The 25,345-nt window shown below is 42.3% G+C and overlaps 2 protein-coding genes across 4 annotated transcripts; both read left to right on the plus strand.

Moving 5' to 3' along the window:
- The first annotated feature begins 347 nt into the window (after window positions 1-347).
- Window positions 348-14,203, plus strand: cse1l (CSE1 chromosome segregation 1-like (yeast)). 2 transcript variants are annotated; one of them, XM_018762794.1, is made up of 25 exons: window positions 348-475; window positions 2,063-2,153; window positions 2,244-2,386; window positions 2,491-2,592; window positions 2,975-3,120; window positions 4,177-4,267; window positions 4,640-4,747; window positions 4,953-5,045; window positions 5,595-5,762; window positions 5,899-6,028; window positions 6,286-6,351; window positions 7,090-7,292; window positions 7,466-7,550; window positions 7,753-7,814; window positions 7,941-8,077; window positions 8,355-8,458; window positions 8,567-8,664; window positions 8,779-8,929; window positions 9,233-9,441; window positions 9,573-9,670; window positions 9,905-9,990; window positions 10,197-10,278; window positions 10,389-10,535; window positions 11,135-11,366; window positions 13,395-14,203. In XM_018762794.1, the coding sequence occupies exons 2-25, from the start codon at window positions 2,069-2,071 to the stop codon at window positions 13,482-13,484; spliced, it is 2,916 nt and encodes a 971-aa protein (XP_018618310.1). In that variant the 5' UTR covers window positions 348-475; window positions 2,063-2,068; the 3' UTR covers window positions 13,485-14,203. The 2 variants fall into 2 exon arrangements, with proteins under 2 accessions (XP_018618310.1, XP_018618302.1); XM_018762786.2 differs by lacking the exon at window positions 348-475 and adding an exon at window positions 490-844.
- A 488-nt stretch (window positions 14,204-14,691) lies between these two features.
- On the plus strand, window positions 14,692-25,110 carry stau1 (staufen double-stranded RNA binding protein 1). Of its 2 annotated transcripts, none has more exons than XM_018759525.2 (15): window positions 14,692-14,907; window positions 16,409-16,707; window positions 17,478-17,605; window positions 18,786-18,942; window positions 19,350-19,488; window positions 19,675-19,846; window positions 20,124-20,219; window positions 20,444-20,656; window positions 20,918-21,061; window positions 21,536-21,682; window positions 22,505-22,580; window positions 22,876-23,195; window positions 23,390-23,512; window positions 23,687-23,766; window positions 24,351-25,110. In XM_018759525.2, the coding sequence occupies exons 2-15, from the start codon at window positions 16,515-16,517 to the stop codon at window positions 24,436-24,438; spliced, it is 2,076 nt and encodes a 691-aa protein (XP_018615041.1). In that variant the 5' UTR covers window positions 14,692-14,907; window positions 16,409-16,514; the 3' UTR covers window positions 24,439-25,110. The 2 variants fall into 2 exon arrangements, with proteins under 2 accessions (XP_018615041.1, XP_018615050.1); XM_018759534.2 differs by having other exon boundaries at window positions 17,484-17,605.
- Window positions 25,111-25,345: the final 235 nt, after the last annotated feature.

The raw sequence follows: 25,345 nt of genomic DNA on the forward strand, positions 1-25,345 counted from the left end.
AAAGCAACGTATTCTCAGTTGAGAGTTAAGTGCCTTCATTCAAGGGCGCTACAACCTGAGTAGGATTCGAACTTAAATTTGATTATGATGAAACAACCATAAACCATATGTGAAACCCATTTCAGGAATCAATTCATCCCTCACATTTACACTGTTTTTGCTGGTGTCGTACTGTAAAACTAGTACTCATGCCACGGAAACGCAAGCTGTTAGAGAACTGTCTGTCCTGCACAGCACGGCGCTGCCGAGTCCTAAGACACAGGCGTACAAAGTATTTTTCAGTCTGTGGTTTGGCGATCTTTCAGCGGAAATGACGTAGCGGAAAGGGTACCCCTCCCCGTCGCGCATGCGCTCCGAAGCAACCGCGCTGTTCCCTGACAATTTTGAAAGCGAGAGAACCGTGAAAGGGCTTTCAGCGCGCGCTGTAGGGCACGCAGTTGTTCAGCGGATTTCGTGTAAACGTCTCTTTCAAAAGGCGAGTTTTGCTGTGTTGACCGTATGCTGCTGTTTTTTTGGTAGTTGGTACTGCGGTCTCCGTTCACTCTCTTGTTCTGTTTAGCTAACAGAGCTCGGTTCGGAGTTACAACTCGAGTGAAGAACACAAGCAGCGCAGCGCGTTGCTCACGACGTTGCTGTGAATGAAAGTCACGTCTTTACCCAGGCAACCTGAGTAATACTAGCCGCTTTGCCCGCCCTTCGTCGTGTGAGAAATCGTATGAGAAAATAAGTGCTCTAGCTAACGCGGCTGCTGATGAAGACGAGTTGAGAGCCGGTCATTTTGTACACCGCCGGCGTTGTTAGCGGTAGGAACTTGGCTTGCGGGATGATGGAGCCACAGCAGCAGGTGGTCTCTCCGTCCGAACCAAATGGCGTCCAAAACACTGTTTAAAACATTACTTCCTAACGTTACTGGAAATCTCACACGAATCGCGAAGCTCTTCACTTCGTGGGCGTCGAGCTGGGCGGCTTGTGAGCCGGGAGGCCTGCAGTGTGGCCTGTCTCGAGTGCCGGCCGGTGGCCGACCGACCGGCCGCCCCTCGCCGGCCGGGTTGCCAGACTCCAGAGCGATGCGCGATTTGTCGCGGTTCCCCACGTCACGTGAATGTAACTGCTCCTCGGCGCTCGGGCCGCTGTACTACTTTGGCTGGCACGCGATATGTCGCGGTGTCAAGTGTGGGCGGTGATGGTCGGTGCGCGTGGCCGGCCTGCCACGGCTCAGTCATGGACATGATGTGGTCGTATCCCGATGTGAAGGAGCGCGAAACGCGTGTAAACGCTGCTTTTTCGTGCTCGGGAAGGAAGGCCGGGGTTAGTTATCTGACCAGCATGTCGGCGTAGATGTCGAAGAAACGTTACTGAAACTGAAGCGGCTTGTGGGGGTGACAGAGCGGGTATCGAGGGTGGCTGTGGGTTCGAATCCAGCCTAGTCCGTGTGTAGTTTACATGTTATCGTTGTGTCTGCGTGGGTTTCCTCCCACACAGTACAAAAACATGTTGCAGGTGAATTGGTGACTCTAAACTACCCATGCTTTGTGTGTGTGTTTGTGTTACTCTTCTGTGAGGATGAGCAGGTAGGGATTTGCAGCAATGGATGCCCAGATATTGCCATCAGAATTGAAGTGAATTGTGGAAGTGTGATATTCTCACGGCAGTCATTGTGAAGCATTCACAGTAGCCAGTGAGCTTCAGTTGGCAAAAGTTATGATAGTCTCTCTTCAGTTGTGCCACACACTACCGGTTCTTTAACCTAAACGACATGATTGTGGCATAAAGGGAAAGATGATGTCTACCATGACACCACTGGTCTGGCTAGATGAGCATCATCTGGAGTTACATGGGTGACTTAATGTTTGGCAGGAAGTTTGGAAGCAATGTAAAGAAGTACAAGGTTTTGTGTTGAAGAAAATATTGCTTTGATGCATGACCTGACCTTACCTTACCGTACCTTTAAGTTTCAACATCCTGCTGAATTACTCTGCATACCCTGATATTCTCTACTCTGAGTCTGTGACTTGTCCCAGTTGTGAGAAATGTAGGTGTTTACCAATCTTCTTGTTGTTAGAGAGCCATGGAAATAAATGATGCCAACCTCCAAAGTCTCACAGAGGTCCTGCGGAAAACACTGGACCCAGATCCGACCGTTAGGCGACCAGGTATTAACAACTGCGGAAAGATTTGTTTCTACAGCTCTAGGTCCTTTTGAGTGCAGTTTCTAATGCTTTCTTTTCCCCATTTTCCTGCAGCTGAGAAGTTTCTTGAGTCTGTAGAAGGGAACCAGAACTACCCAATCTTGTTACTCACTCTACTGGAGAAATCTCAGGACAACGTGATCCGTGTCTGCGCAGCTGTAACTTTCAAGAACTACATCAAAAGGAACTGGCGCATTGTGAGTTAGACATTAGTTTCGATACAGTAATGTATTGTGATGGCAAGAACCTAAATGTATTTCTTCACTTTAATATTTATGGTCTTTTTTTGTTTTTTTCTTAGGTGGAAGATGAACCCAACAAAATCTCAGAGGCAGATCGCTCTGCTATCAAGGCCAACATTGTGAATCTAATGTTGAGCAGCCCAGAGCAGATTCAGAAACAGGTGTGGCATGTGTTATTCTTTGGCAAAGGATTGAAGAGTATTGGGGTTAAGAGGTGCTGATCAGTGGGTGAAATTTGAAGAATATTTATGGCATGGATATTGTGGTTGAGTAACTTGGGTGATGAAATGTTGAAAGTCCTAAATTTTAAAATATGTCAGCTGAAAAGTTGTTTTGAACTTGGTGAGTAGGGGTTAGACTTCTTGGCAGTGTTGTTGCTAATTAGACCTTCATTAGAATTGATCAAGAGGCTCTTTTTATTTCTGTTAATGTTGTTCTTATGATGAACTTAGTGAGATTTTAGTTGACTTTCAAGATGCAGATGCAGTCTCAGTGACTTGGGTCACTTTGTGAAAGTGTGACAATCCTCACATGTCTTTGTAGCTTAGCGATGCCATCAGCATCATTGGCAGAGAAGACTTTCCACAAAAGTGGCCTGACCTCCTGAGGGAGATGGTGAACCGCTTCCAAAGTAGAGACTTCAACATCATCAACGGGGTGCTGCGCACTGCTCACTCCCTCTTCAAGAGGTAAGTGTCTGCTGTAGGTGAAGGCCACTGTCAGAGGTACACACACAGGCACTTCTGCATTTTTTCACTGTGAGTATAATAGACATAATATACATCCTCTGTATGATGATTTTTTTTAAGTGAAGAAAGTACACATTTACATTTATTCATTCAGCAGATGCTTTTGTCCAAAGCGATGTACATCTCAACAAAAGTACAATTTATGCATTACATTAAGAGGAGGCATAGCTGCAGACATGAAAGTCTCAAGCAAACCTAGTTTGTTACCTACCACTTGTTGCACCGAGGTTCATCGTTCGAGTAGGTGCATAAGACACAGGATAGATAAATCCCGATACCCTCCCACCAATTTTTTTAAATATTATAAGATACACAAATGAGCAAGCACAATGCCAGAATAATGGCTGAATAAAGGTTGTATCTGGGAATGCTTACGGAGTTATGATGCGTGAACAGTTACACTATAAATGAGCTGGAGAGATCTTGGGTGAAGTGGATCTGGAAAAGGTGGGTTTTCAGACCCTTCTTGAAAATAGTTTCCGCAGTTCTGAGTGAAAGGGGAAGGTCATTCCACCACAACAGACACAGAACAGAGAACCTCCGAGCTTTGCCTTTCGTACGCGGGACCACCAAGCGAGCAGAAGTAGATGAGCGAAGGGGCCTGGCTGGGGTGTACCGGTTGATTAAGTCTTGTAAATAGCTGGAAGCAGTTCTGTTGAAGCATTTGTGCAAAGTAACCAGGGTTTTGAATTTGATTCAGGCAGCTATAGGAAGCCAGTGCAGAGACATGAGTAGAGGAGATACATGGGAGCACTTTGGTAAAACTACACAACTACAGTTCAGATCATGTTAAAGTCACTGTATTAGTGTGCCCCCAAACAATTCTTAACTAACAGATGAGAATGAGAGGACCAGGATTTAGGACTGATGCTGAATGTTATTTACTGACTAGTTGATTGTTTTGGATTCTAAATTGAAAAGCTGATAAGACTATGAAGGCATTATAGAACAATGCTGACCTGTTATACATCCACTAAAGCAATCTTTATGTCTTAGGTACCGGCATGAGTTCAAATCCAATGAGCTGTGGATGGAAATCAAGCTTGTGCTGGATACTTTTGCCCAGCCATTGACTGAGCTCTTTAAGGTCTGCTGCATATGCACTACAAGTACTAAAATTATTTGGACTTCCAAAATAGCCTTGCCAGTAGCTTTAACATGACTATATCTGTGCCTGGTTTAAGTTAATATTGATGTTGAAATATCTATTATACTTGTTTTTGGGCTGTTAATGTGGGCTCATGTTTATGTTTACATTTCTCCAAAGTGATTTACAGTGTTAAGATGCTAACGATTATACACCCATTTATACAGCTATGTAACTTGAGCAATTTTAGTGTAAGTACCTTGCTAAAGGGTATTACAGCAGTAGGTAAGATTCAAAGGCAGCAGCTCTAACCACTGCAGTATCAAGTTGTTATAGAAGTTATAGCTTCAAAGTCTGCTTCCGTTCTTTCAGGCTACCATTGAGCTTTGCCAGACACATTCCACAAACGTCAGTGCACTCAAGATTCTTTTTTCATCCTTAACACTCATCTCAAAACTGTTCTACAGCCTCAACTTCCAGGTGGGAACCTTGATTTTTGGAATCAGCATTTTTGCAACCCCCCACATGTATTTGTGCTGTTGAGCAGGAGCACAGTATACCCTTTTACTGTTTGAGCTCAGCTAATTAATGCCACAGACCTTTTTTTTACTTAATACCTTATCTTTTTCAGAGTGCTCAGTTACTATCCTGGTTGCATTTCTCTTTATTTTTTTGTTTTTTCCAGGATCTTCCTGAATTTTTTGAAGATAACATGGCGACTTGGATGACAAATTTCCACAATTTATTGACATTGGATAATAAGCTTCTTCAAACAGATGTGGGTCTGCTTTTATATAATTGCATGGCAATATTTTTTTAACCTTTATTCATAATGTGCCACATTTATGTATAATTAGGCTTTTATACCTTAAATGAAGAAGGGGGACTTTGCCATAAAAATTCAGTTGTAGAGAAATGAGTGTTAAGCTTTGAAAGCTTAGAATAGGAGCTTCTAAATTGCTGTTGTAGCAAAGTTGTTGTGGTTTTTTTTTTTTTTTCTTCTTCTTTCAGAGGTGGGGGGTCTTAGGGCTGTGGTGTTTTTACTTACAATTGTAGTTTCTATGTTATGCTTTTAATGTGTTACTAAATAGGGTCTCATGATTGAGTTCCTTAAGGTTTGGAAGAATTGGACAGAATTTTATCAAGGGACACAAATTTTCTTGAAACTTGCAGGATTCCAGAAGACCTAAAACCTTTGATTTTGTTCACTAGTTTCTACCTTGTGAATGTATTAATTTAGGCCCAAACTTGTTTGGAATACCTGCTTATTGTAACTTGGTGCTGTTGCTTTTTCCTTATTATTGTGCCTTTTCTCCCTTAATCTTAGGATGAGGAGGAGGCTGGTCTGCTGGAGTTGCTGAAATCTCAGATCTGTGACAATGCAGCCCTGTATGCACAGAAGTATGATGAAGAGTTCCAACCATACCTGCCCCAGTTTGTCACTGCCATATGGAACCTTCTTGTCACCACAGGACAGGAGGTCAAATATGACTTGGTCAGTTTATCCTTTTTAGTCTATCTTTTGATCTTGTTGAAAATCCTTGTTTTTGATTTGAAGTTATTTCCATTTTTTAACCTTCTTACCAAATGTGGCAAATTTTTAATCTCCTCCTGCATTCATTTTGTTACAGCTAGTGAGCAATGCCATCCAGTTCCTGGCCTCTGTATGCGAAAGACCACACTACAAGCATTTGTTTGAGGATCAGAACACCTTGACCAGCATCTGTGAGAAGGTCATCATCCCCAACATGGAGTTCAGAAGTGAGTGGTGTGGGCATAAGGCAGACAAAGGCTAGCTCTTGACTTCTCATTAGAGAAGTGCACAATGAGTTGTAGATGGTTTTGGCTTACTCAGTTTATCATATTTGGAAATGATTTTGCTTTGAACTATGTTAACTGACAATAGCAAATTTACATTACCATTGCCTTTATGTCTTAAGAGAAGGGTCTTCTGTGGTGTTTACTTTTATGTGATCTGGTGTTGCCAGAGTCTGGCTGACCAGTGCATTTTGTTTCAGGTGCAGATGAGGAGGCATTCGAAGACAACTCTGAGGAGTACATCAGAAGGGACCTTGAAGGTTCAGGTAGCTGCATATGCATCACTTCCTCATGATGCCTGAATTTTCTTTAATGAACATACTTCTGCTTAAGGAGAAAAAATGAGGTTTGCTCTGATTTGGCTATTTTGGGTGGCATGGTGGCACAGCAAGTAGCTCTGCTGTCTCACAGCCCCTGGGTGGCACGAGAGGATATGGGTTTGATCCCCACTCAGTCTGTGTGGAGTTTGCATGTTTGTGCTGTGTCTGCGTGGGTTTCCTCCGGGTGCCCCGGTTTCTTCCCACAGTCCAAAGACATGCTGTTCAGGTTCACCCATAGTGTGTGTGACAGTGTGTTCTACTGTTGTATGGATGAGTGACCCATTGTAAGTAGTATATCTAGCAGTGTAAGTCACCTTAGTGAATGGGGTGTGTGGACTGATAACATTACATAGTGTTCACTGGAGGTTGTTTTGGAGAAAAGTGCCCAAGTGAATAAATGTAAATTTCACAGTTCCCCCAAAATTATCCAGTATTTTTGTTTATACCGGATATGATTTGACTAACAAAGTCTAGCTTAATTTAAACAGCAAAGAGGAACTGGTCCTCAACAAAGTTTTCATACTGTAGAGTCTTCATTGCATAGTAGCCTTTCGGGCAGCTGGCTTGAACCATGTAAAGTGTCATATCACATAATGTAGAACGCTTTATGAATGGAAGTTATATTCCTTTGGTTTCTTGTTAAAGACTATTTTAATTTGAAATGATGTGTTCTAATCTCTGAAGACATCGACACACGACGCCGAGCAGCCTGTGACTTGGTCCGTGGCCTGTGCAAGTTCTTTGAGGGCTCTGTGACTGGCATCTTCTCCGGCTATGTTAACTCCATGCTCGCAGAGTATGCCAAAAACCCCAGCGCTAACTGGAAACACAAGGATGCTGCCATCTACCTGGTGACATCACTAGCTTCCAAGGCACAGACTCAGAAGGTAGGTGCACAACTTGGCTCGACCATGAAGTGCCCTGGGTACCAGTCTTAGATGGGGGTATTGTTTACCCATGTCTGAAGTTTCCCTGCATCTTCTGGTTGCATGTCTTATGTTTAGATGCTTTCACTGATCAGTTTTAAGTAAATGTCTTTATATGTTGTTTTATCTTTCAGCATGGGATAACACAAGCTAACGAGCTGGTGAACCTAACAGAATTCTTTGTGAATCACATTCTTACAGACCTAAAGTCCCCCAACCGTAAGCTTTCCTTTTTAATTTTTAAGACTCTGTTAAGCATTCCAGCAGCCTGAAAACATGTTCATTGTATACATTTTCTTTTATTTAAACCTGTGATGTTTCAGGTTTTTTAGGGTTAGGAGAAGCTCCAATTTTAACATGCTCCAGAAAAGTTTTGATTGATGATTAAAGAAAACTAATTGAGCCTTTCTTTGTGTTCCAGTTAATGAGTTTCCAGTGCTAAAGGCAGATGCCATTAAATATGTTATGATCTTCAGGAGTCAGGTATGACTTTTGTATTTTTGTCATATTTGAATCACTATTACAAATGTGGTCCTTGCACTGTGATCAGCCTTTGCTAAGCTGTCTGCAAACATGATTGTGGCACACTGTTCTGTGGCTCTGTACCAGCTTCCGAAAGAGCAACTTCTTCAGGCCGTACCACTACTGGTGGCCCACCTCCAAGCTGAGAGCATAGTACAACACACCTACACTGCTCATGCTCTCGAGAGGCTCTTCACTATGAGAGGCTCCAACAACTCCACACTGTGAGTACCTGATCCCAAATGCATCGTATTACTATGGCCTTATGCTAACCTGAACTTGCTCCTTCAACTTTGTTCATTTATGCTGTAGCCCCAGCATAATGGTATTGTCCCATCGTGACTATTCTGCTGATAACATAATTATTTCCCTTGTGGGATCAATAAATTATATCTAACTATCTATATATACAATAGCAATCTTACAGTACAAAACTGTGTTTTAAAAGTTCTTCATCTTGCACTTCTGAACTCTTTGCTCTTGTGCATTTTTGTCCTGAAGCCTTAGCCCAGCAGAGATAGTGCCCTTCACAGAGCAGCTTCTGAACAACCTCTTCAAAGCTCTGGCTTTGCCTGGATCTTCTGAAAATGAATACATCATGAAAGGTGTCGTGCTACCATATTTTCATTGCCGTTCTTCTGTACGGTGAACATGTATTTCTGTGTTCAACACACCATGTGCCTTGGACTCTAATGTGTTTTGCTTCTTTGCAGCGGTCATGCGCAGCTTCTCCCTCCTACAGGAAGCCATTGTGCCCTACATTCCCACCCTGATTGGCCAGCTCACACAAAAGCTCCTCCTAGTCAGCAAGGTAGGCTGCACTTATGCCCAAAACAGGCTGAAGTCACAGTAATAAAGATTTGTTGATGCTTGAGGTTCATTATTAGGTATACAGTCTGTCTTATCTGGCTTTGTCTGTCTTCAGAACCCCAGCAAGCCACACTTCAACCACTACCTGTTTGAGTCCCTGTGCCTGTCCATCAGAATCACTTGCAAGGCTAACCCTACAACAGTAGTCAGCTTTGAAGAAGCACTCTTTCCTGTATTCACGGAGATCCTGCAAAATGACGTGCAAGGTAGGTCACCACTCCCACCTAGCCATATCACCATAGCAGACTGTAAATCTCGGTACTCTGAAGAACACAGTTCATTTTTGCACTAGGAATCTATTAAATTAATTCCCTTCCAACTCCTTAGCAAAGGAAAATACTGGTGTCAGTCAGTGACTGTTAGTCACAGTCTGAGGAACATGACACCTCACAGGAATGCTACTATTTATTTTATTTTAATGTGCATGTGTATTTACAGTTCTGGTTTTGCATACGATTTTGTTGAACTGTCCAATTCTTTTCCCCACCCCCTTCTCCTTGGCACTCCAGAGTTTGTGCCATATGTGTTCCAGGTGATGTCCCTGCTACTGGAGATTCATTCTAGCTCCATTCCTTCGTCCTACATGGCCCTGTTCCCACACCTGTTGCAGCCCGTACTGTGGGAGCGCACTGGGAACATTCCTCCACTTGTGCGCCTTCTGCAGGCCTACTTGCAGAGAGGGGGGTCCATCATTGCCAACACTGCCACTGACAAAATTGTGAGTCTCATGAAAGTACCAGCTTTTTTTCTTTTTTTAAAAGCTTGGTTGTTGTGAACAGTGTAAGTAGTGAGAAGTCTGATCGGTCTTCCTGCATGAAATTAATGTTTTCCTAAACCCACTCTACACAGCCGGGTTTGCTGGGAGTGTTCCAGAAGCTTATTGCTTCAAAGGCCAATGACCACCAAGGCTTCTATCTGCTCAGTAGCATCATTGAGCACATGCCCCCGTGAGTAAGCCAAACATTCAAAAAGCTTGAAATGATAATTCTGCTGCTCACTGACTGACAGTTGCACTAAATGGAGCTGAGTAGTATATTTTGTGTAAACTTCTTATTTAAGGCCAGTATTGTTTTTATTAAAATGGCACAGCATTCATTATTAAACTAAGTTGTGCTAAATATAGCTGTAGGGAGATCCTGAATTGATCTTGTAGTCTTTCAACATTGTGTTGTGTTTTGCAGGGAGTCTATAAGTCAGTACCGGAAACAGATCTTCATTCTGTTGTTCCAGAGACTTCAGAGTTCAAAAACTACCAAGTTCATTAAGAGTGAGTACATTTGACGTTGATCTAAGGAGAACACACATCTGATTTTTAAGATCTCAAGAGCCATTATGTACTTCAGCAGTCTGTTTTACACAAATGGTAACAAAGTATAAGACATTCTTTCCTGCTTCAGTCTTCTCCATGTTGGTCTCTTCCATGTTTGACTGTAGACTTAGTCTCAATGCAATCTCCCCCCCCCATTTAAACAGGTTTCCTGGTCTTCATTAACTTATATTGCGTGAAGTATGGTGCAATTGCATTGCAAGAGATATTTGATGACATACAGCCAAAGTAAGTGTCTGTCTACAAAAAGAGCCACATATGACATTCAGAAAAGGTGTGTGCAGTGTGAAGGGAAAATAAAGTATAGGTCATTTGGAGTTGGCTTTTATCTCTGTTAGGATGTTCGGCATGGTGTTGGAGAAGTTAGTTATCCCGGATGTCCAGAAGATTTCTGGTCAGGTAGAGAAGAAGATCTGCGCTGTGGGCATCACCAAAGTTCTGACTGAGTGTCCAGCCATGATGGATACAGACTACACCAAGCTTTGGTGAGAAAATGGATAGACTGGATGTTCAGTTTCGTTTGTGTTAACTGAGCCAAGAAGCGTTCTGTAAACTCTTTGGACCTTTGAGATATTCCTGCTTCCACAACTTTAATCTTGTGTTTTCAGTATTTGCCAGTTTTAAATGCTTTCTGGTGGCAGGAATGCAGTCATACATTTGAGTGAAATGATGCATATGTTTTGGTTGTGGGGAGACATAGTGGTACAGCAGGTAGCACTGGAGAACTTGCAGCACATGGGCAGTGCATTTGGATGTGGAGTTTTAAGTCTTATGTCTGCATGGGTGAGCCTATGGGCGCTCTGCCCCCCCCACAGTCCAAAGGGATGTTTCAGGTGAACTGGTGATTCTGAGCTTCCCTTGGCCTCTCTGAATAATAAGCATGTTTGACAAACCTGTGACTGACTGGCATCCTGTTCAGGGTGTACTGTCTAGCTTTTATATCCTGTGCTTCTAGGATAGGCTCCAGACCACTTGAACCCTACATTAGGACAAATGGTTAATGAAAGTGAAGAGAGGTATTTATTCTTAAAAATACACAGCTAACCTTGTATTACCTCCATTGGCTGCAATGGTTGTTATGCAGGACCCCTTTGCTCCAGGCTCTTATTGGTCTGTTTGAGCTGCCAGAGGATGACAGCATCCCTGATGATGAGCACTTTATCGACATTGAGGATACCCCTGGGTACCAAACTGCCTTCTCCCAGCTAGCCTTTGCTGGGAAGAAGGAGCATGACCCCATTGGTGATGCTGTCGGCAATCCCAAGATTCTCCTCGCCCAGTCTCTGCACAAGCTGTCCACTGCATGCCCAGGAAGGGTAAGTTGACTGCTTTAACACTTCTTTATCCTGTTCCTGATGCTTTTTCTGAGACTGAAAGGTCTTCAAACTCTACATATTGGTCAAAAAGGCACTGACAGAAGGCTTATTCTGGTTGAAAAATGGGTTGGGACCTGAGAGGGAGGAGACTAATTTGAAGCTAGGGAGTTATTTTGACAATAACCTATGGATGAAGCTGCTTCGTGTGCAGTAATATGGTATTGATACTGTACAGTTAATGGTAATTTATATGTACGTTTACTGATTAAGTATATTAAATCAGTGTATGGTGTTACTTTAAGGCTGTTATGTTGTTTTTTTTAAAAAAGCCACTTAACTTACTGCCTCTTGTTGTTGCAGTAGATAAGAACATCTTCAGTTGAAATTTGTCATATCTGGCATTCATGTCTTGAGGACAATCTACAGATGAAATTAAGACCAAATATGCATAATGCTATTTTTGCTCTGATCAGAGCAATTTATTTTTGGTATTTCAGTAATTTCAAATCTGCAGTACTCTTGGAAATTCTATGTTCATCTATTTTGTACTCTTAACTTGAGCATTACTGCAGTATAGCAGTGGTTAAAGTTGCTGTATTTGGGTCCAAAGGTTGCAGGTTTTAATACCACTTACTGCTGTAGTGCCCTACAGTAAGGCACTTAAACTACCTGCCTCCAGTAAAAATTGTGCAGCTGATGTAAATTGGTCAGTTGTCACTAGCTCAACTTTCTAAGTTGCTTTAGAAGAAAGTGGCATCTAAATGGGGAAAAAAAAATGCAGTATGTTGGGGCAGTGCAACGAATGGCTGCAGTGTCACAACATCACTGGTTACAAGGGAGAGGAAAAATACTCCTGTGTTTAGACATCACCGACATTATAGCAAACTTTGCTTCAGAAATGTGATTGTGTTTCTGCCTAAACATGGCTCTGTTTGTGACTGCATGAAATGCAATTTTAACTTCTCTAAAGCTGTTCAGATACTTGAAGCATGCTTGAAAAGGTGAAGGAAACACTTTTGGCCTGTTCGAACTTTCAATTGTCCAAAGCCAGCAATAATGTTTCGGCGAAGCATGCTGCTAACCTCTGTAATGCTATGATGCACAGCTTTTAACATTACATTGATACACCCATTGTGAAGCACTTTTACATTACATTAAATTTTCAACCACATAGCCCAGAAATGTGTATCTAAAATTCTTTCAGGTCATGGGTTGTGGTTGCATCCCTTCAGTCTGTCCCATTATGTTCCATGAAATGGGCAATGAACTGCTTTGCACTTCCCTTCAGGACAAATTGGACAGAGACTAAATCACGTCCTTCCTTTCTTGTGTACCTAGGCACAAATTTCTGGATTATGCTACTACATGTGGTAATGGTAGAAGCTATGTATGCATTGTAAAAATTTAGGATTGTTATAGGAGACCTTTACTCAGTACTCACACTTCATAGTTTTTATGGGGAACACCATATGATACTCATCACTTAGATTTAGCTGACTTTTTCTCCATAGCAACTTAGAATGTTAATCTACAATTATTTACCTCTCTATACAGTTCTGTAGTTTTACTGGAACAATTTAAGCCAAGTAGCTTGCTCAACAGCTCTACAGCCAGAGGTGGGATTGGAACCTGTGACCTTTGGGTCCAAAAGCAGCAGTTCTAACCACTATGCTACCAGCTGTTGTTAGCTTGTAAGTGTAACTGTGTGTAAGTTATTACTTAGGAACTTGGGCAGCAAAATGAGTTAAAGCTTTGTTCATATTGCTATTTGAAATAATGATGATGTTTCAGAAGTTGCAGAAAAACTCACAAAATATCATGTAATCAATACAGATCCTCAACTTGCTTTTATTTATTAGTAGCTCAGTTAATACTTGTGGTTCTCAGTCCTGTTGACCCCTCACTTTAGAGCAGAGGTTTTTTTATAATTGGAAAAACTAAAAATGCAGTTTGTATTTGCCAAAACATTTTGCTTTGATTTTAATCGGAATGTTTTTTTTTTTTTTTTTGTCTGTCCCATCTTGCCAGGTGCCCTCCATGCTGAGTACCAGTCTGGATTCTGAGGCCCTTAAATTCCTTCAGGGTTATCTGCAAGCTGCCAGCGTGCAGCTGGTGTAGAAGGACTTGGCCAAGCACAGGACTCTTGTCACTCTGGAGACTGGGACATGGTCTGACTCAGCTCAGTGGTGGACTTCCCCAGTGACTGACTGACCACTGTAATGGAGAAACTTTGCATTGAGTTCAATATGTTTCTGATGGACTTGAGATTTTAAAGTTTTAATTTGATTACAGTAAATTTAGGGAAGTGGCATTCAAATATAAGAACAGCAACTTTCTTATGAAACCTTTTGACTTGTACATGAGGAGTATTGAAGCGATCTGCATGCGGTTTGAAGAAAAGATTGATGCGTTATGGAAAGAGCTACGACACATGCACACACAGCTTAGTGACATTTCATGCTTTTGGTTGATTTGTACATCAAGCCAGTTGTTGGTCTTAACACTGAAGTATCAGATGGCTGTAGCATACTTCCATTCATGTTAGTAACGTAACGCAAACCGTCGTTGATGTGGTGGACAAAGACCTTTGACAATACTGCAGTCCCCTGGCATAGAACTGGTCTACACAGCAGTCAGCATAATTGCATAATTTCTAAAACCTTTTTCCATGCAAACTTGTTTTTCCCCCCCAGTTTAACTGTGTAGTGCTTATTTGCAAGGGGAGATTTTTTTTCCCCCTTTTTTTCCCCCCCCTCCCTTTCTCTTATGTTTGCATCCAAATTGCTCAGATGTAGTGTCTTGTCTTTGTATTGTTCAAGTTTCTGCTAATAAAGAACAGCACTTGTATGAAAAGTGGTACTCAATATTTTGTGCCTCTGTGGAAAGTCTTGTTTTTCTTTATATGTAATCCCCCTTTAATAGATATTCATTGGTGCTTTTACTTGTTATGCTGATATGCACTGAGTTGAGTTTTTCCCTTTGTTTTTATTTCCGTCTCAGTCAAGCCAAGCTGATCAGAGTGCAGTGTACTGAGGGAAAGCACTCTGTTTTCGTTAAAGTTATGGATCGTGGGCTGGGTTTGCTATTAGTTGCTGAAAGGACCTGAGTAATTCTGTTGAACTGTATTGATTTTTACATTTTGCCGTCCCTTGCTGGCTGCACATATCAATCTGTAGTTACTGGAATGTTTCATTTACGCGTGATGGCAATATATTACAGGAAGTCTACGTATGCCTACGTTTTAAAGAATTATTTTACCGTGTGCGCAAGACGTTCCTGGAAAGCATCTCCGATCCATATGGAAACGAGCCGCTCGCTTCCGCCGGCCCAAGTGACGTCACTTCCTTCGGAGGCACAGCTGAGCTCGAGTCGTTCTCTTTAGTGTTTGCCCTGTTCGCCTTTCCCCCTTCCCGTTGTCCACCACTTACCAAACATTTTATGTCCAATAACAAAAGGAAACCCGAGACGACACCAAACACAGATACCTCAAGCGGCCGTTGCTTATGGATTGACAAAGAACTGGAGTGAAAAGATTAAAGAGGTGAGATTATTTGGACGCTTTGTTTGTTGTGCGGCTGTCCGCCGTCGTATACTATTAGTAGCTACTAGCTGCTGCACCGCTAGCGAATGGAGCCGCTCGTCAGCTGTTCGAACCTGCCGGCAGCAGTCCGCAGGAGACACCCGCATCTTAAATGCGCCTCTGTGCGTTGGATGCAGTTATATTCGAAGATGGAACGCGGTGGCTTCGTTAGTGCGTGAGCTGTCGCCTGCAGCCCTGTCTTCTGTGTGTGTTGACAGGCAGTCGCGAGTCGGACGGCGGTCTGACACACACAGCTAACGCGGCTAACGGGGTCGGAGGGGCTTCATTCTCGCCGCGGTTATTCACAATGAAACGTATGCAGTGATTTAACACGGTGATTGTGCAGAGGCGGCCCGCGATGTCCGTTGTCAACGAACGGGGTTGTGGACGTGTCTCTCACTCAGACACATCGTCGTGTCATCTCAGCCGTTCTTCTGGCAGCTCCACACAAACAAGCACTTAATACTTTTAAAAAAATGTAGGTCCGTTCCCACTATTCGCTGCATCATCATGATCGTGTCATGGGCCGAGTGCAGCCCCAGCCCCTCACTTGGCGGTGGGCTAGTCGCTCCGAGTCCCACAGTCTGCTGCTGCCTGCCTGCCTGCTGGTGGAAGGTGGCACACAGTGGACGCGTTGCCTCGCCTCTTTGTCCGCTCGTGCCGATGTAGGACTCGCGGTTGTGCTGGACCGTGTCCGAGGCGCAGTGTCCGCTGGGGAGGGGGGGGGGTAGGCCGCGCGCCGCCGGGGGGGCCTTCCACTCTGCTGCTGTGTGTAGGGAGGCCTCCCAGGGCTTTTTTTCTGTACATCTTTTTAAATGCCTTCCAGCCTAGGGCTGTTGTCTTGCAGTGGAGGTTCCCTATTGTGTCTCTCATGCTGCTGTACCTTTAATCAAGTTACTTACTCTGAATGATACATTAAGACTATCTCGCTGTATAAATGGGTAAATCATTGTGAAGTTTAACTTTTAGTGTCACCTTGGTCAAAGGCGACTGTTGAATAAGATATCTTAGAAGAGCGTTGTGGTGGCACAGCAAAAAGCTCTGCCGCCTTGACGGTGCCTCAGCTGTTTTGACATAGGTTTGAATCCAGCCCAGTATTATATGTGGAGTTTGCATATTTCTCCCCCTGTCTGCGTGGGTTTCCTCCAGGTGCTCTGGTTTCGTCCCACAGTCTAAAGATAGTTCGGGTGGATTAGTGATGCTAAGTTGCCAGTAGTGCGTACCTGTGTGGCTATTCTGCAACAGACTAGCTTCCCACACTGGATGTACACCCCCAGCCTTGCACCCGGTGATTCTGGGATAGATTCCGAGCCTCCGCCACCCTGACCGGGACAAGTGGTTAATGAAAATGGATGGATCTTCTGAATATTGTATTTATCATGAACCAGTGTGAAATTTAAAGATGCACGTTCTTTTGTAAGGCTGAATACTGATGATTTTTGACCCTTATTTGTTGTTGCAGTCTGTTGCTCCATACCCACTCCACAGTGAAGACCTCCGTTTCTGCTCCTCCTTCTCAAAGCTCGCTATAGTCCTGCGTCAGGATCGGTAGTCACCAGCTTCTCAGTATGTCCCAGGTCCAGTTCCAGCCACCCCTTGGCAGCCCCCTGCCTAGCACTGTGCCCATGCAGCTTTCGCAGCACCAGCCTGGATTTAGCATCCCCTGTGCCTCCGGGACGCTGCCCTCTGAAAGCGCCAGCCACCCCCTGCGGAGCTCTGCCTTGCCCTCTGCCTCAGCTACACCCTTTAGTGCACCTGCAGGTAAAAGACTGGATAAAACATAGCTCCATTTATGAAAGGTCATGGTTCCAAGGCAGGTATAGGATCCCTGGACCGTTACTGTCAGTGTGGTCTTTTGTTTTATAATGTTGATGCCCTCCAATACCTGAATATCATTGGTCTTGTGTTAGCTATATGGGACAGATGGTAGTATAGTAGTTAGAGCTTTTTGCCTTTGGACCCAAAGGCTGCAGGTTCATATCCCACTTCTGGCTGTTGTAGCCTTGAGCAAGGCACTCACCCTAAAATTGCTCTGCTAAATTACCCAGACATATAAATGGGTAAATAATTGTAGGTTGCTTAACATTGTAATTTGCTTTGGAGAGAAGCATCAGCTAAATGAATAAATATAAATGTAATGTAAATATAGGTTGCTGACATACACAAGAGGCACTGTAAGCAAGTCCATACAGCAGTTGCTGTTGTGATCTTTTTAAGCATCAGTGCTTCCTACCAAGGGCTGGTAGTATTTCCTCATTTGATTGCTTATTTTCTCTTTTTTTTTTTTGGTGAATATAAAAATATTGAGAGGTTGAAAGGTAACGTGGTTTGCCTGATTAACTGAATAAAAATTGCTGTCAGCATCCTTGATATAGCATATTGTACCCTATACTGATAAATCAGTGCAATGATGTTTAAAAAAAAGTGAAATGTAACTACTTAGCTATGCCAGCTCTATAATATTTTAAATTGTTAACCATTTAACTGATGAACATCCTGTTACCAGTGAAAATGTATACTTAATATTTTAGTTTCAGTACCCAACATGGCAAACCCTAAAGAGAAGACCCCCATGTGTCTGGTGAATGAGTTAGCCCGTTTCAACAAAATCCAGCCAGAGTACAAACTACTGAGTGAGCAGGGACCAGCTCACTCCAAGGTAATTAGAATAATTCCTCTGTACTTCTCAGAATCATTTTTTTTGATTATCATACCATAAATATTTTAAACAGTTATGGTGACAAAGATGGAAATATGTAATGATGATTTAAAAACATCCTCACTGATTAAAAGTTATTGGTTTACATGCTGGATTTTTAAAAAAGTGTCTAGTAGTACATATACACAATTACAGGGACATTTTACTTGCGTCTTTATTTTGTGCGGTTGCTATGGTAATGCAAGTCTCAATAGCTTGAACATACTTGTTAACAAAGGAATGCTGATTCAGAAAGTCATTATAGCTTTTTGTACTTGTGTTGAAAATAATAAGTTGATTTATTTCCAGATCGTCTGCAAATTCAATGATGCATCTCGCGTTTGTGTTTATGAAACTGAACGTTTCTCTTCTTTTTGGTCATACCTCAGAGAGGCCACATCCAAAAAAAGCTTGTTAATTCCTTTCTCTTTGAGCACTCCTTATTTTACCCATGATTATATTTACTGGAGCATTACTGTTGGGGATTTTTAAACAGCAGGTTGGTTAAAACTGCATCAGTGACTGTTATAAAAATACAACATGATTCTTTTGGATTACCTAGTTTCAAGCTGCCAATAGACTTCCTCTCAGATTGCTGTAGATAGGGACTAAACTAATTTGTGCTTTAACTATTGCAGTTATTTACAGTTCTGACAGTAATATTAGTAGCAGTGTGAGCATACTTTTCTACTGGTCTTTTATTTTTAAGTGTAGTTAACTTGTAAAAAAATTTCGGAACTAAAAATTGTACCATCAATTCTATATGCAGCTACTCGTGTAATTGTTGCTTAAGCAGTGGTTTTGGATTAATTGACTGTATTTGCATGTTTGCATCTCTATCTGTCTGTGCTTTTCTGTGAGTTGTATGTCACTATGGAGAAAAGCATCTGCTAAATGAATAAATATAAATAATTGGACAAACCTGTCAGTGAATCTATTTTACATTTAATTTACAGTCAACACATTGCAGTTCATAGGTAGCTGTAGCATATTCTACAGTTGATTTGCTGTGGGAAGTACTTTCAACGTTTTTAACAATTTTTAACATCTTTAATGAAGGACACACATTACACAGTGTTGGCTTTTCATTCAGTGTGTTGCTTACCTGCTTTATGTGTCTCGTCCCTCCATCCCTCTGCAGATTTTCTCAGTACGGTTAACACTGGGTGAGCAGCATTGGGATGCTGAGGGAACCAGTATCAAGAAGGCCCAGCACTCTGCAGCTGCTGCTGCCCTGGCCCAAACCACACTGCCCAAGCCCAGCTTGCGTAGCCCTCGCAATACCGGCAAGAATCCAGGTGGTGTGTTTTTAGTAGTACTCTCAAACATCTTATCAAGGAAGTATTCACATATACCTTACTAATGAGACAAGCATCTTAAGTGTACTACTTCACAAAAAGTTATCGAAAGCAAACAACCATACAACATAAGCAATAATCTGTTCACGGATTGGTTTTCTGGCATTGTAGCTGATAAAAAATCAAAAGGTTTTTTTTTTTTAAAAAGAAAAAAGTTAATTATATGTGAACTGTAAATAACATGGAGTTCTCTTTTGCAACATGGTGTATGGAATCCTGTGAATATTGATTTGATTGAGTCTGCTGTCAATAACTAGTAATTCAATAAATATATAAATGATGATTGATCATGCTGTTGATAATGTTAATATGTTCGCTTTAAAATTGAATTCTTCATCTGTTTACAGACTGTATAACGCACACTGTGGAGCTAAATGCACTTTGTATGAAACTGGGAAAGAAACCAATCTACAAGCCCCTTGATCCATATCCTGGAATAAGGCCCAGTTTCAACTACACCATCAGGGCACCTGGTCCTTATCAACGGTATGTATCACCAGATTCTAGAATATAGTAGAAGATGGTCTCTTTGAAAATTGGCTGAGATTCTGTTGCAAATGTGTTAAACTTTTTTTTTTGCTTTGAAAGCTTGTTTCAGTAAATCATAATTTTGCAGTATGTATTTTTGTATCAAGGTTCAAGAAAATATTTGTGCTTACCCTATTGTGGCAGCTACTACTACCCATTCCCTCCAATGGGGCCAGTCCTGTATCACATGGAGCTGTCGATCGGAGGCCAGCAGTTCCATGGGAAGGGCCGCACGCGCCAGGCTGCCAAACATGATGCTGCTTCCAAAGCACTGAGGGTGTTGCAAAAGGAGGCACTTCTGGAGCAGGTACCAGAGGTGAGATATACCAGTCATTCGCTTCCTACTTTCTGGATCTCACCTTCTTCACACAGCCACATTGCTCAAGGTCCTTGTTTTTTTACATACACTCTGCTGAATGTTCTGTCATATCTACTTTACATCCTACATCCTTCAACCTGTTTTTGTTGATTTGCATTGATGTTTGCTCACTCTTAATATGGATATTGTTGGGAGAGTACTTTTGGTAATGCGTCACTTTATCTAAACGTGGCTTTCCTTCGACTTGAATAATGGTGACCTTGTCACCTTGCAGGTGAATGGAGAGACACCAGAGGAGAACCTCAACAAATCAGAAATCAGCCAAGTGTTTGAAATCGCTTTGAAGAGGAACATGCCAGTAAACTTTGAGGTTGTAATGAATTCTGGGGCAACTTGTTAGGGTGGATACCATACAAAAATTTGAGTTGAATTGAAATATTTTTCCCTGTGAATTCTGTTAAAAAATATAATTAAATTTGATCAATGATGTTTCTTATTCATATAGAAAATGAGTATATAAAATGTCATTCTTCCCTGCCTTCTAGTTTGATTCATTTAAAATTTTCTTTTGTGCTCCCCTTACCCTAACCCCAGGTGCTGAAAGAGAGTGGCCCTCCTCACATGAAGAGCTTTGTGGTGCGCGTGTCTGTGGGCGAGTTCTCAGCGGAGGGTGAGGGCAAGAGCAAGAAGGTAGCAAAGAAGTGTGCTGCAGCCGCCGTGCTGGAGGAGTTGCGCAGGCTGCCCCAGCTGCCTGTTGTGGAAAAGCTGCAACCACGTATCAAGAAGAAAACCAAGTCCATTGTCAAGGTTAGGACAGCAGGAGAAGTAGCTTAGAAGAGGCAAAAAAGTTGCAGGGAGAGAAGGAGGTGGGGGAGGATTAGGAGAAGACAGTAGGATTGCTGAAAGAATTAATGGTGGCTAGGAAAGGCTAAGGCAAGTACAGTGACAGGTGAGGAAGGTCTGATAAATTGAGAGACGTTATTTGGTAGAAGCTGCCGTTGCTGCATCACAGTTCTCCAAGTATGTGCCCTGCAGCGGGTTATAAAGGTAAAACTTTTCTCTTACCAGCTACAAACAAGTCCAGAGTATGGCCAGGGCATGAATCCCATCAGCCGTCTGGCACAGATTCAGCAAGCGAAAAAGGAGAAAGAGCCCGAGTACAGCCTGGTGACAGAGAGAGGGCTGCCTCGGCGCAGGGAGTTTATCATGCAGGTTAGTCCTCCCTACACATACCACTGAAGCACTGCTGAAGGCCTCAAGCCTTGGTAAAATGTAATGCTGTATAAACTTGGCAGCATTTCAGTACATAATGTCACATGGTTCATGAGCTAGGCGGCTCCCTGCTGCCTGCTCGCTGCTTAGGAACAAGCAATGAACTGAGCTAATAAGGAGTGTTCATAATGACCCACATGTCAGTTTGTTTATACTAACACTTAGTTTAAAAAATATCCTGGTAGTACTGTCTGTGTAACTCCCACGTTTTTACATCTTTCAGCATTGTGGGGACTACACAAATCTGCAACTGGGATCATATAAACCTCCTTTTTTCTTATGTTCCTCTTCTGCTAGTATTCAGGACCCATTTCCCTCCCTGTGTAACTTTTGCGCACACACTTTGACTTGTGATTTTAACCCGTCAGTTATGTTATACATGTTATACTCTTATCTGTTGCGTCTCTCTGCCAGGTAAAGGTCTGTGGCTTGTGTTCGGAGGGAATGGGTCCCAGCAAGAAGATTGCCAAACGCAATGCTGCAGAGAAAATGCTGGAGCTGATGGGCTTTAAAGTGCCGCAGCCTCAGCCCCCAAAACCGGCGCTCAAAACCGATGAAAAGGTCAGCACTGGTTTTTCACTGACAGTACGCTATTGCTTTACACCTCAGCTTGAACTGTGGGGCTGCTACCATATGTACATTTGTACCTCACCTTAAGAATACAGTTGGGACTAGAAGCCTGTTTGTAACTTAAATTGTAGTCCATTTTGGGCATTCCTATATCCTAGAAAATTGTCCATGAGCCAGGATGCAATATGAAGGGGGCACCCATTTATTTATTTATTTATTTATTTATTTTACTGACATGACGCAATGTTAAGGTTTGGACTAATTTTAAATGATTGAAAATAAACATGTCATCTTCACAGACTGTGTTTTGTTTTATACACACAAGACAGAACATTATTGCTATGGGTGAAACACAATAAACCAACTACAAGGAAGCAGCTGAGTTATTTAGCATCTGGTTACTTTTAGTTTGCATTCAAAAAAGTTTAATGATATACCTCTGATTCTTTGCTAGGCAGTTTCTGTAAAAGTCTTGGATAAAGCAGTAATAAAAAATTTGCTGCTTGCTGCCCACCCCAGACAGTGTCATTTAATTTTCTACTCTATTTGCTGCCCACTAATGATCTAAATGCAGGCTGTTTTTTTTTTCTGCATCAGAAAAATTTTAGAAAAACAGTGAAGCAAATGCAGTTTGAGAAAAGGAAATGTATCTTTGAAAATCCATAACTCGGATGTTTATAGCATGAGATACAAGTGTATTGGCCTGCAAAGTTGAATCTGAACATTTACGTCAAGGGAAAATATGGTGTTTTATTGTTTTTGTGACTGACTTTTTTTTTTTTTTTTAAATGCATGTGTGTTCTGTATGTCAAGCCACCAATCAAAAAGCCGGGAGATGGGCGGAAAGTCACCTTCTTTGAACCCAGTTCAGTAGAAGAGGGTGGAATTGGTAAGTGGTTAATGTCATTTTGGCATTTAAATTGCACCTGCACGGCTAAGGGGTTGGGGTAATGTGGCTGATTTTTTTGTGACCTTTGTAAATGGTATGGCTCGGTTGTCACTGTCATTTGAATAGAAGGTCACAGTGAGGATCTGAAATGTAAGACAACATTTTCATGCCATTGTTGGGTGTTTTTATTACAACATTGGGAGTTTACTTGATGGCTGCTGTGTTCCTTCTGTCCATGTAATTACCTTCCATACTGGATAACATGTTTTTTCCATTAACCCCCCCCATCTCTCAGCTGCAAAGGAAGATGATTTTCGTCTACCTTACCTGAGTCACCAGCAGCTGCCGGCAGGCATCCTACCAATGGTACCTGAGGTTGCTCAGGCAGTGGGTGTCAACCAGGGCCATCATTGCAAGGACTACAGCCGTGCCCCACCCAACCCAGCAAAAGCCACTGTCACTGCCATGATCGCTAATGAGCTGCTGTATGCTGGCACCTCACTCACTGCAGAGACCATCCTTAAGAGTAACAACAGCCTGGCACACCTGCCCCATGGGCCTCTCACACGCCCCTCTGAGCAGCTGGCTTACCTGGCAGCTGTGCAGGGCTTACAGGTACATAGAAATGTCCATGTACAGATATTCCGCCTATGTGGTCTTTTTTCTGCAGTTAAACTACAGGTTCATATTTGTGTGTTTTATTAAGCTTCAGACAGAATGGGTTGTGATTTGCTGAATTGTTAAAGTCTTTACATCAATACTCAACAATGACATGAACATGAGCACTGTCTTTACTATTGTCTTTGCAGGTGGAATACAAGGATTTCCCCAAAAATAACAAGAATGAGTTTGTCTCGCTGATCAACTGCTCCTCTCAGCCACCCCTCATCAGCCATGGCATTGGGAAGGATGTGGAGTCCTGTCATGACATGGTGAGCTTTTTTCTTACCAAGCATATCTTCTCATTTGCAGTTCATGACTTCTTTTCTAGAGAACATGGACTGCTGTTTTCCTTACTGTTCATGATTTTGCCTTCAGATGTTTAATCTTCTGAATTCTTGTTGTACTTTTTTTGCAATTTGTGCTTCCTTATTCTCCAAAAAAAGGCTGCGTTGAATATACTGAAGCTGTTGTCAGAGCTGGACCAGCAGCCAAGTGACAGGACAGGAAACGGACCAATCTCTGGGTAAGGTGTCTACCCAGAGGTCAGATAGTGGCCCAGAATGACCTTGAAGTGTGTTTTCAGCATGTTTCTCCAAGGATAGCTTTGGCTTTAAATCATAGACCTAAGTTTGGTTTTGCTGTCAGAGGCATGCTAAGGTGTCTTACTGTCAGATAAGACAGAAAAGTCTCCATCTGGCTTCTTCAAACTTTAGAGTCCACAGCCACCCTTCACTGAAAGGGCTGATTTGAACAAGTTGGAGTCTCCCTCAGGAGACTCGTTGAAAGTGATTTCTGATATTTCTGATGCCGTTATCCACTTCTGCATCTCAGTGTTTTGGTGTGCTTTGCTGTTCTTAAGGAAAAAATAGGATACATACAGCTGTGTCATGTTACTGCTTGGTAATCCCCCTAATGCTTCAGTTCTATAGAATGAGGGGATGGGTGGTAGAGAATATTTTATAAGTGACCTTCTCAACACCTTGTTTCCTGTAACGAACGGTGATAGTGCAAAATAAGTATATAGTTTTGGTAAACCGATTTTACTTGCTCTGCATTCTGGTTTTTTATTTTATAACTTCTCACTAATTCAGTTTTTTCCTTCTTCAGATGCGGCAAACAAGAAATGGAGGGTGATTCTATCCTCAAACAGACTAACTCCAGCACCCTAGGACAGAATCTGGATAACACCATATAGACACTGTTTAGTGGGCGGGGGGTGGGTGGTTAAATAAAGCACCAGAGAAAAATCCGAAACTGTTGTGTAACAAAGCTGTTTTAGAAGGCTACAGCGAAAGTCACTGTAGTATCTAAATCACCACAGTTGCTAAATCTTCTAACATGTTCAGTTAAACAAGATTGAATAAATATTCTTAATGTTGTTTAATTGCATAAGTTTTTTTTTTTTCTAGAACATAGTTTTAGCTGTTTCATATCCAAACATATGGTGGTTATTTTTTCTGTACTTTGAAGAGAACACTGAGAAATGTGTCCCCCCCACCCTCTCCAACATTGGGTTTTGTTTTTAACCCCATTGTTTCCAGATGGTTTGTTACCTGTGAAATGCAGGTAGACCCTGTGGAAGGATATGAGAGAGCTCACACACCACTGTTGATTTTCCTTGAGTGCTTTAACAAAAACACAGAAAAAAGTCTATCTACATTTCCATGTTGAGCTGAAAAGTTTTTGTGATTAAATGTTATGTCTGTAACGTACTGTGACTTTGCCCCCTTCTGTATGCGGCGGGGCAATGAGAGCTCCTGTTGTGTATGGCACGATTCCCCGCGCGTCTCTATCCCTCCCCTCTGCTATCGCTCTTCATTGTAAATCAAGCTTTCTGCTCCCCATGGAAAGTAAAACTCATGTGCTGTTATGCACAAAAGAAAACCAGTTTGTGGGTTGTGAGTTTGTTTCTATATTCTGTGCAGCAATGAAAGGGATGTAGGAGGGCTGGATCCTTTTGTTGGGAGAGCAGATGCAAAAGGCAGCATTTGTGTACTACCAATACAGTGCATTTTTTTGTACTTTATTCTGTTTTCTGGAGTCAGAATGTAATGCACTGAGCATTTGGTCTATGCTATTCATGCCAATTAGAGGCTGCAAAA

Source organism: Scleropages formosus, chromosome 2, assembly GCF_900964775.1.
Source record: "Scleropages formosus chromosome 2, fSclFor1.1, whole genome shotgun sequence".
In the NCBI taxonomy this organism is placed as follows: Eukaryota; Metazoa; Chordata; class Actinopteri; order Osteoglossiformes; family Osteoglossidae; genus Scleropages; species Scleropages formosus.

Bases quoted from the DNA above. Each gene is read 5' to 3' on its own strand.
- stau1 (XM_018759525.2), top strand. From the start codon at position 16,515: ATGTCCCAGGTCCAGTTCCAGCCACCCCTTGGCAGCCCCCTGCCTAGC. The intron at 22,581-22,875 runs GTAAGTGGTTAA...CCCATCTCTCAG, and splicing joins AGTAGAAGAGGGTGGAATTG to CTGCAAAGGAAGATGATTTT. The intron at 23,196-23,389 runs GTACATAGAAAT...TTGTCTTTGCAG, and splicing joins CAGCTGTGCAGGGCTTACAG to GTGGAATACAAGGATTTCCC.
- cse1l (XM_018762786.2), top strand. From the start codon at position 824: ATGATGGAGCCACAGCAGCAG. The intron at 4,748-4,952 runs GTGGGAACCTTG...TGTTTTTTCCAG, and splicing joins TCTACAGCCTCAACTTCCAG to GATCTTCCTGAATTTTTTGA. The intron at 8,459-8,566 runs GTGTCGTGCTAC...GCTTCTTTGCAG, and splicing joins AAATGAATACATCATGAAAG to CGGTCATGCGCAGCTTCTCC.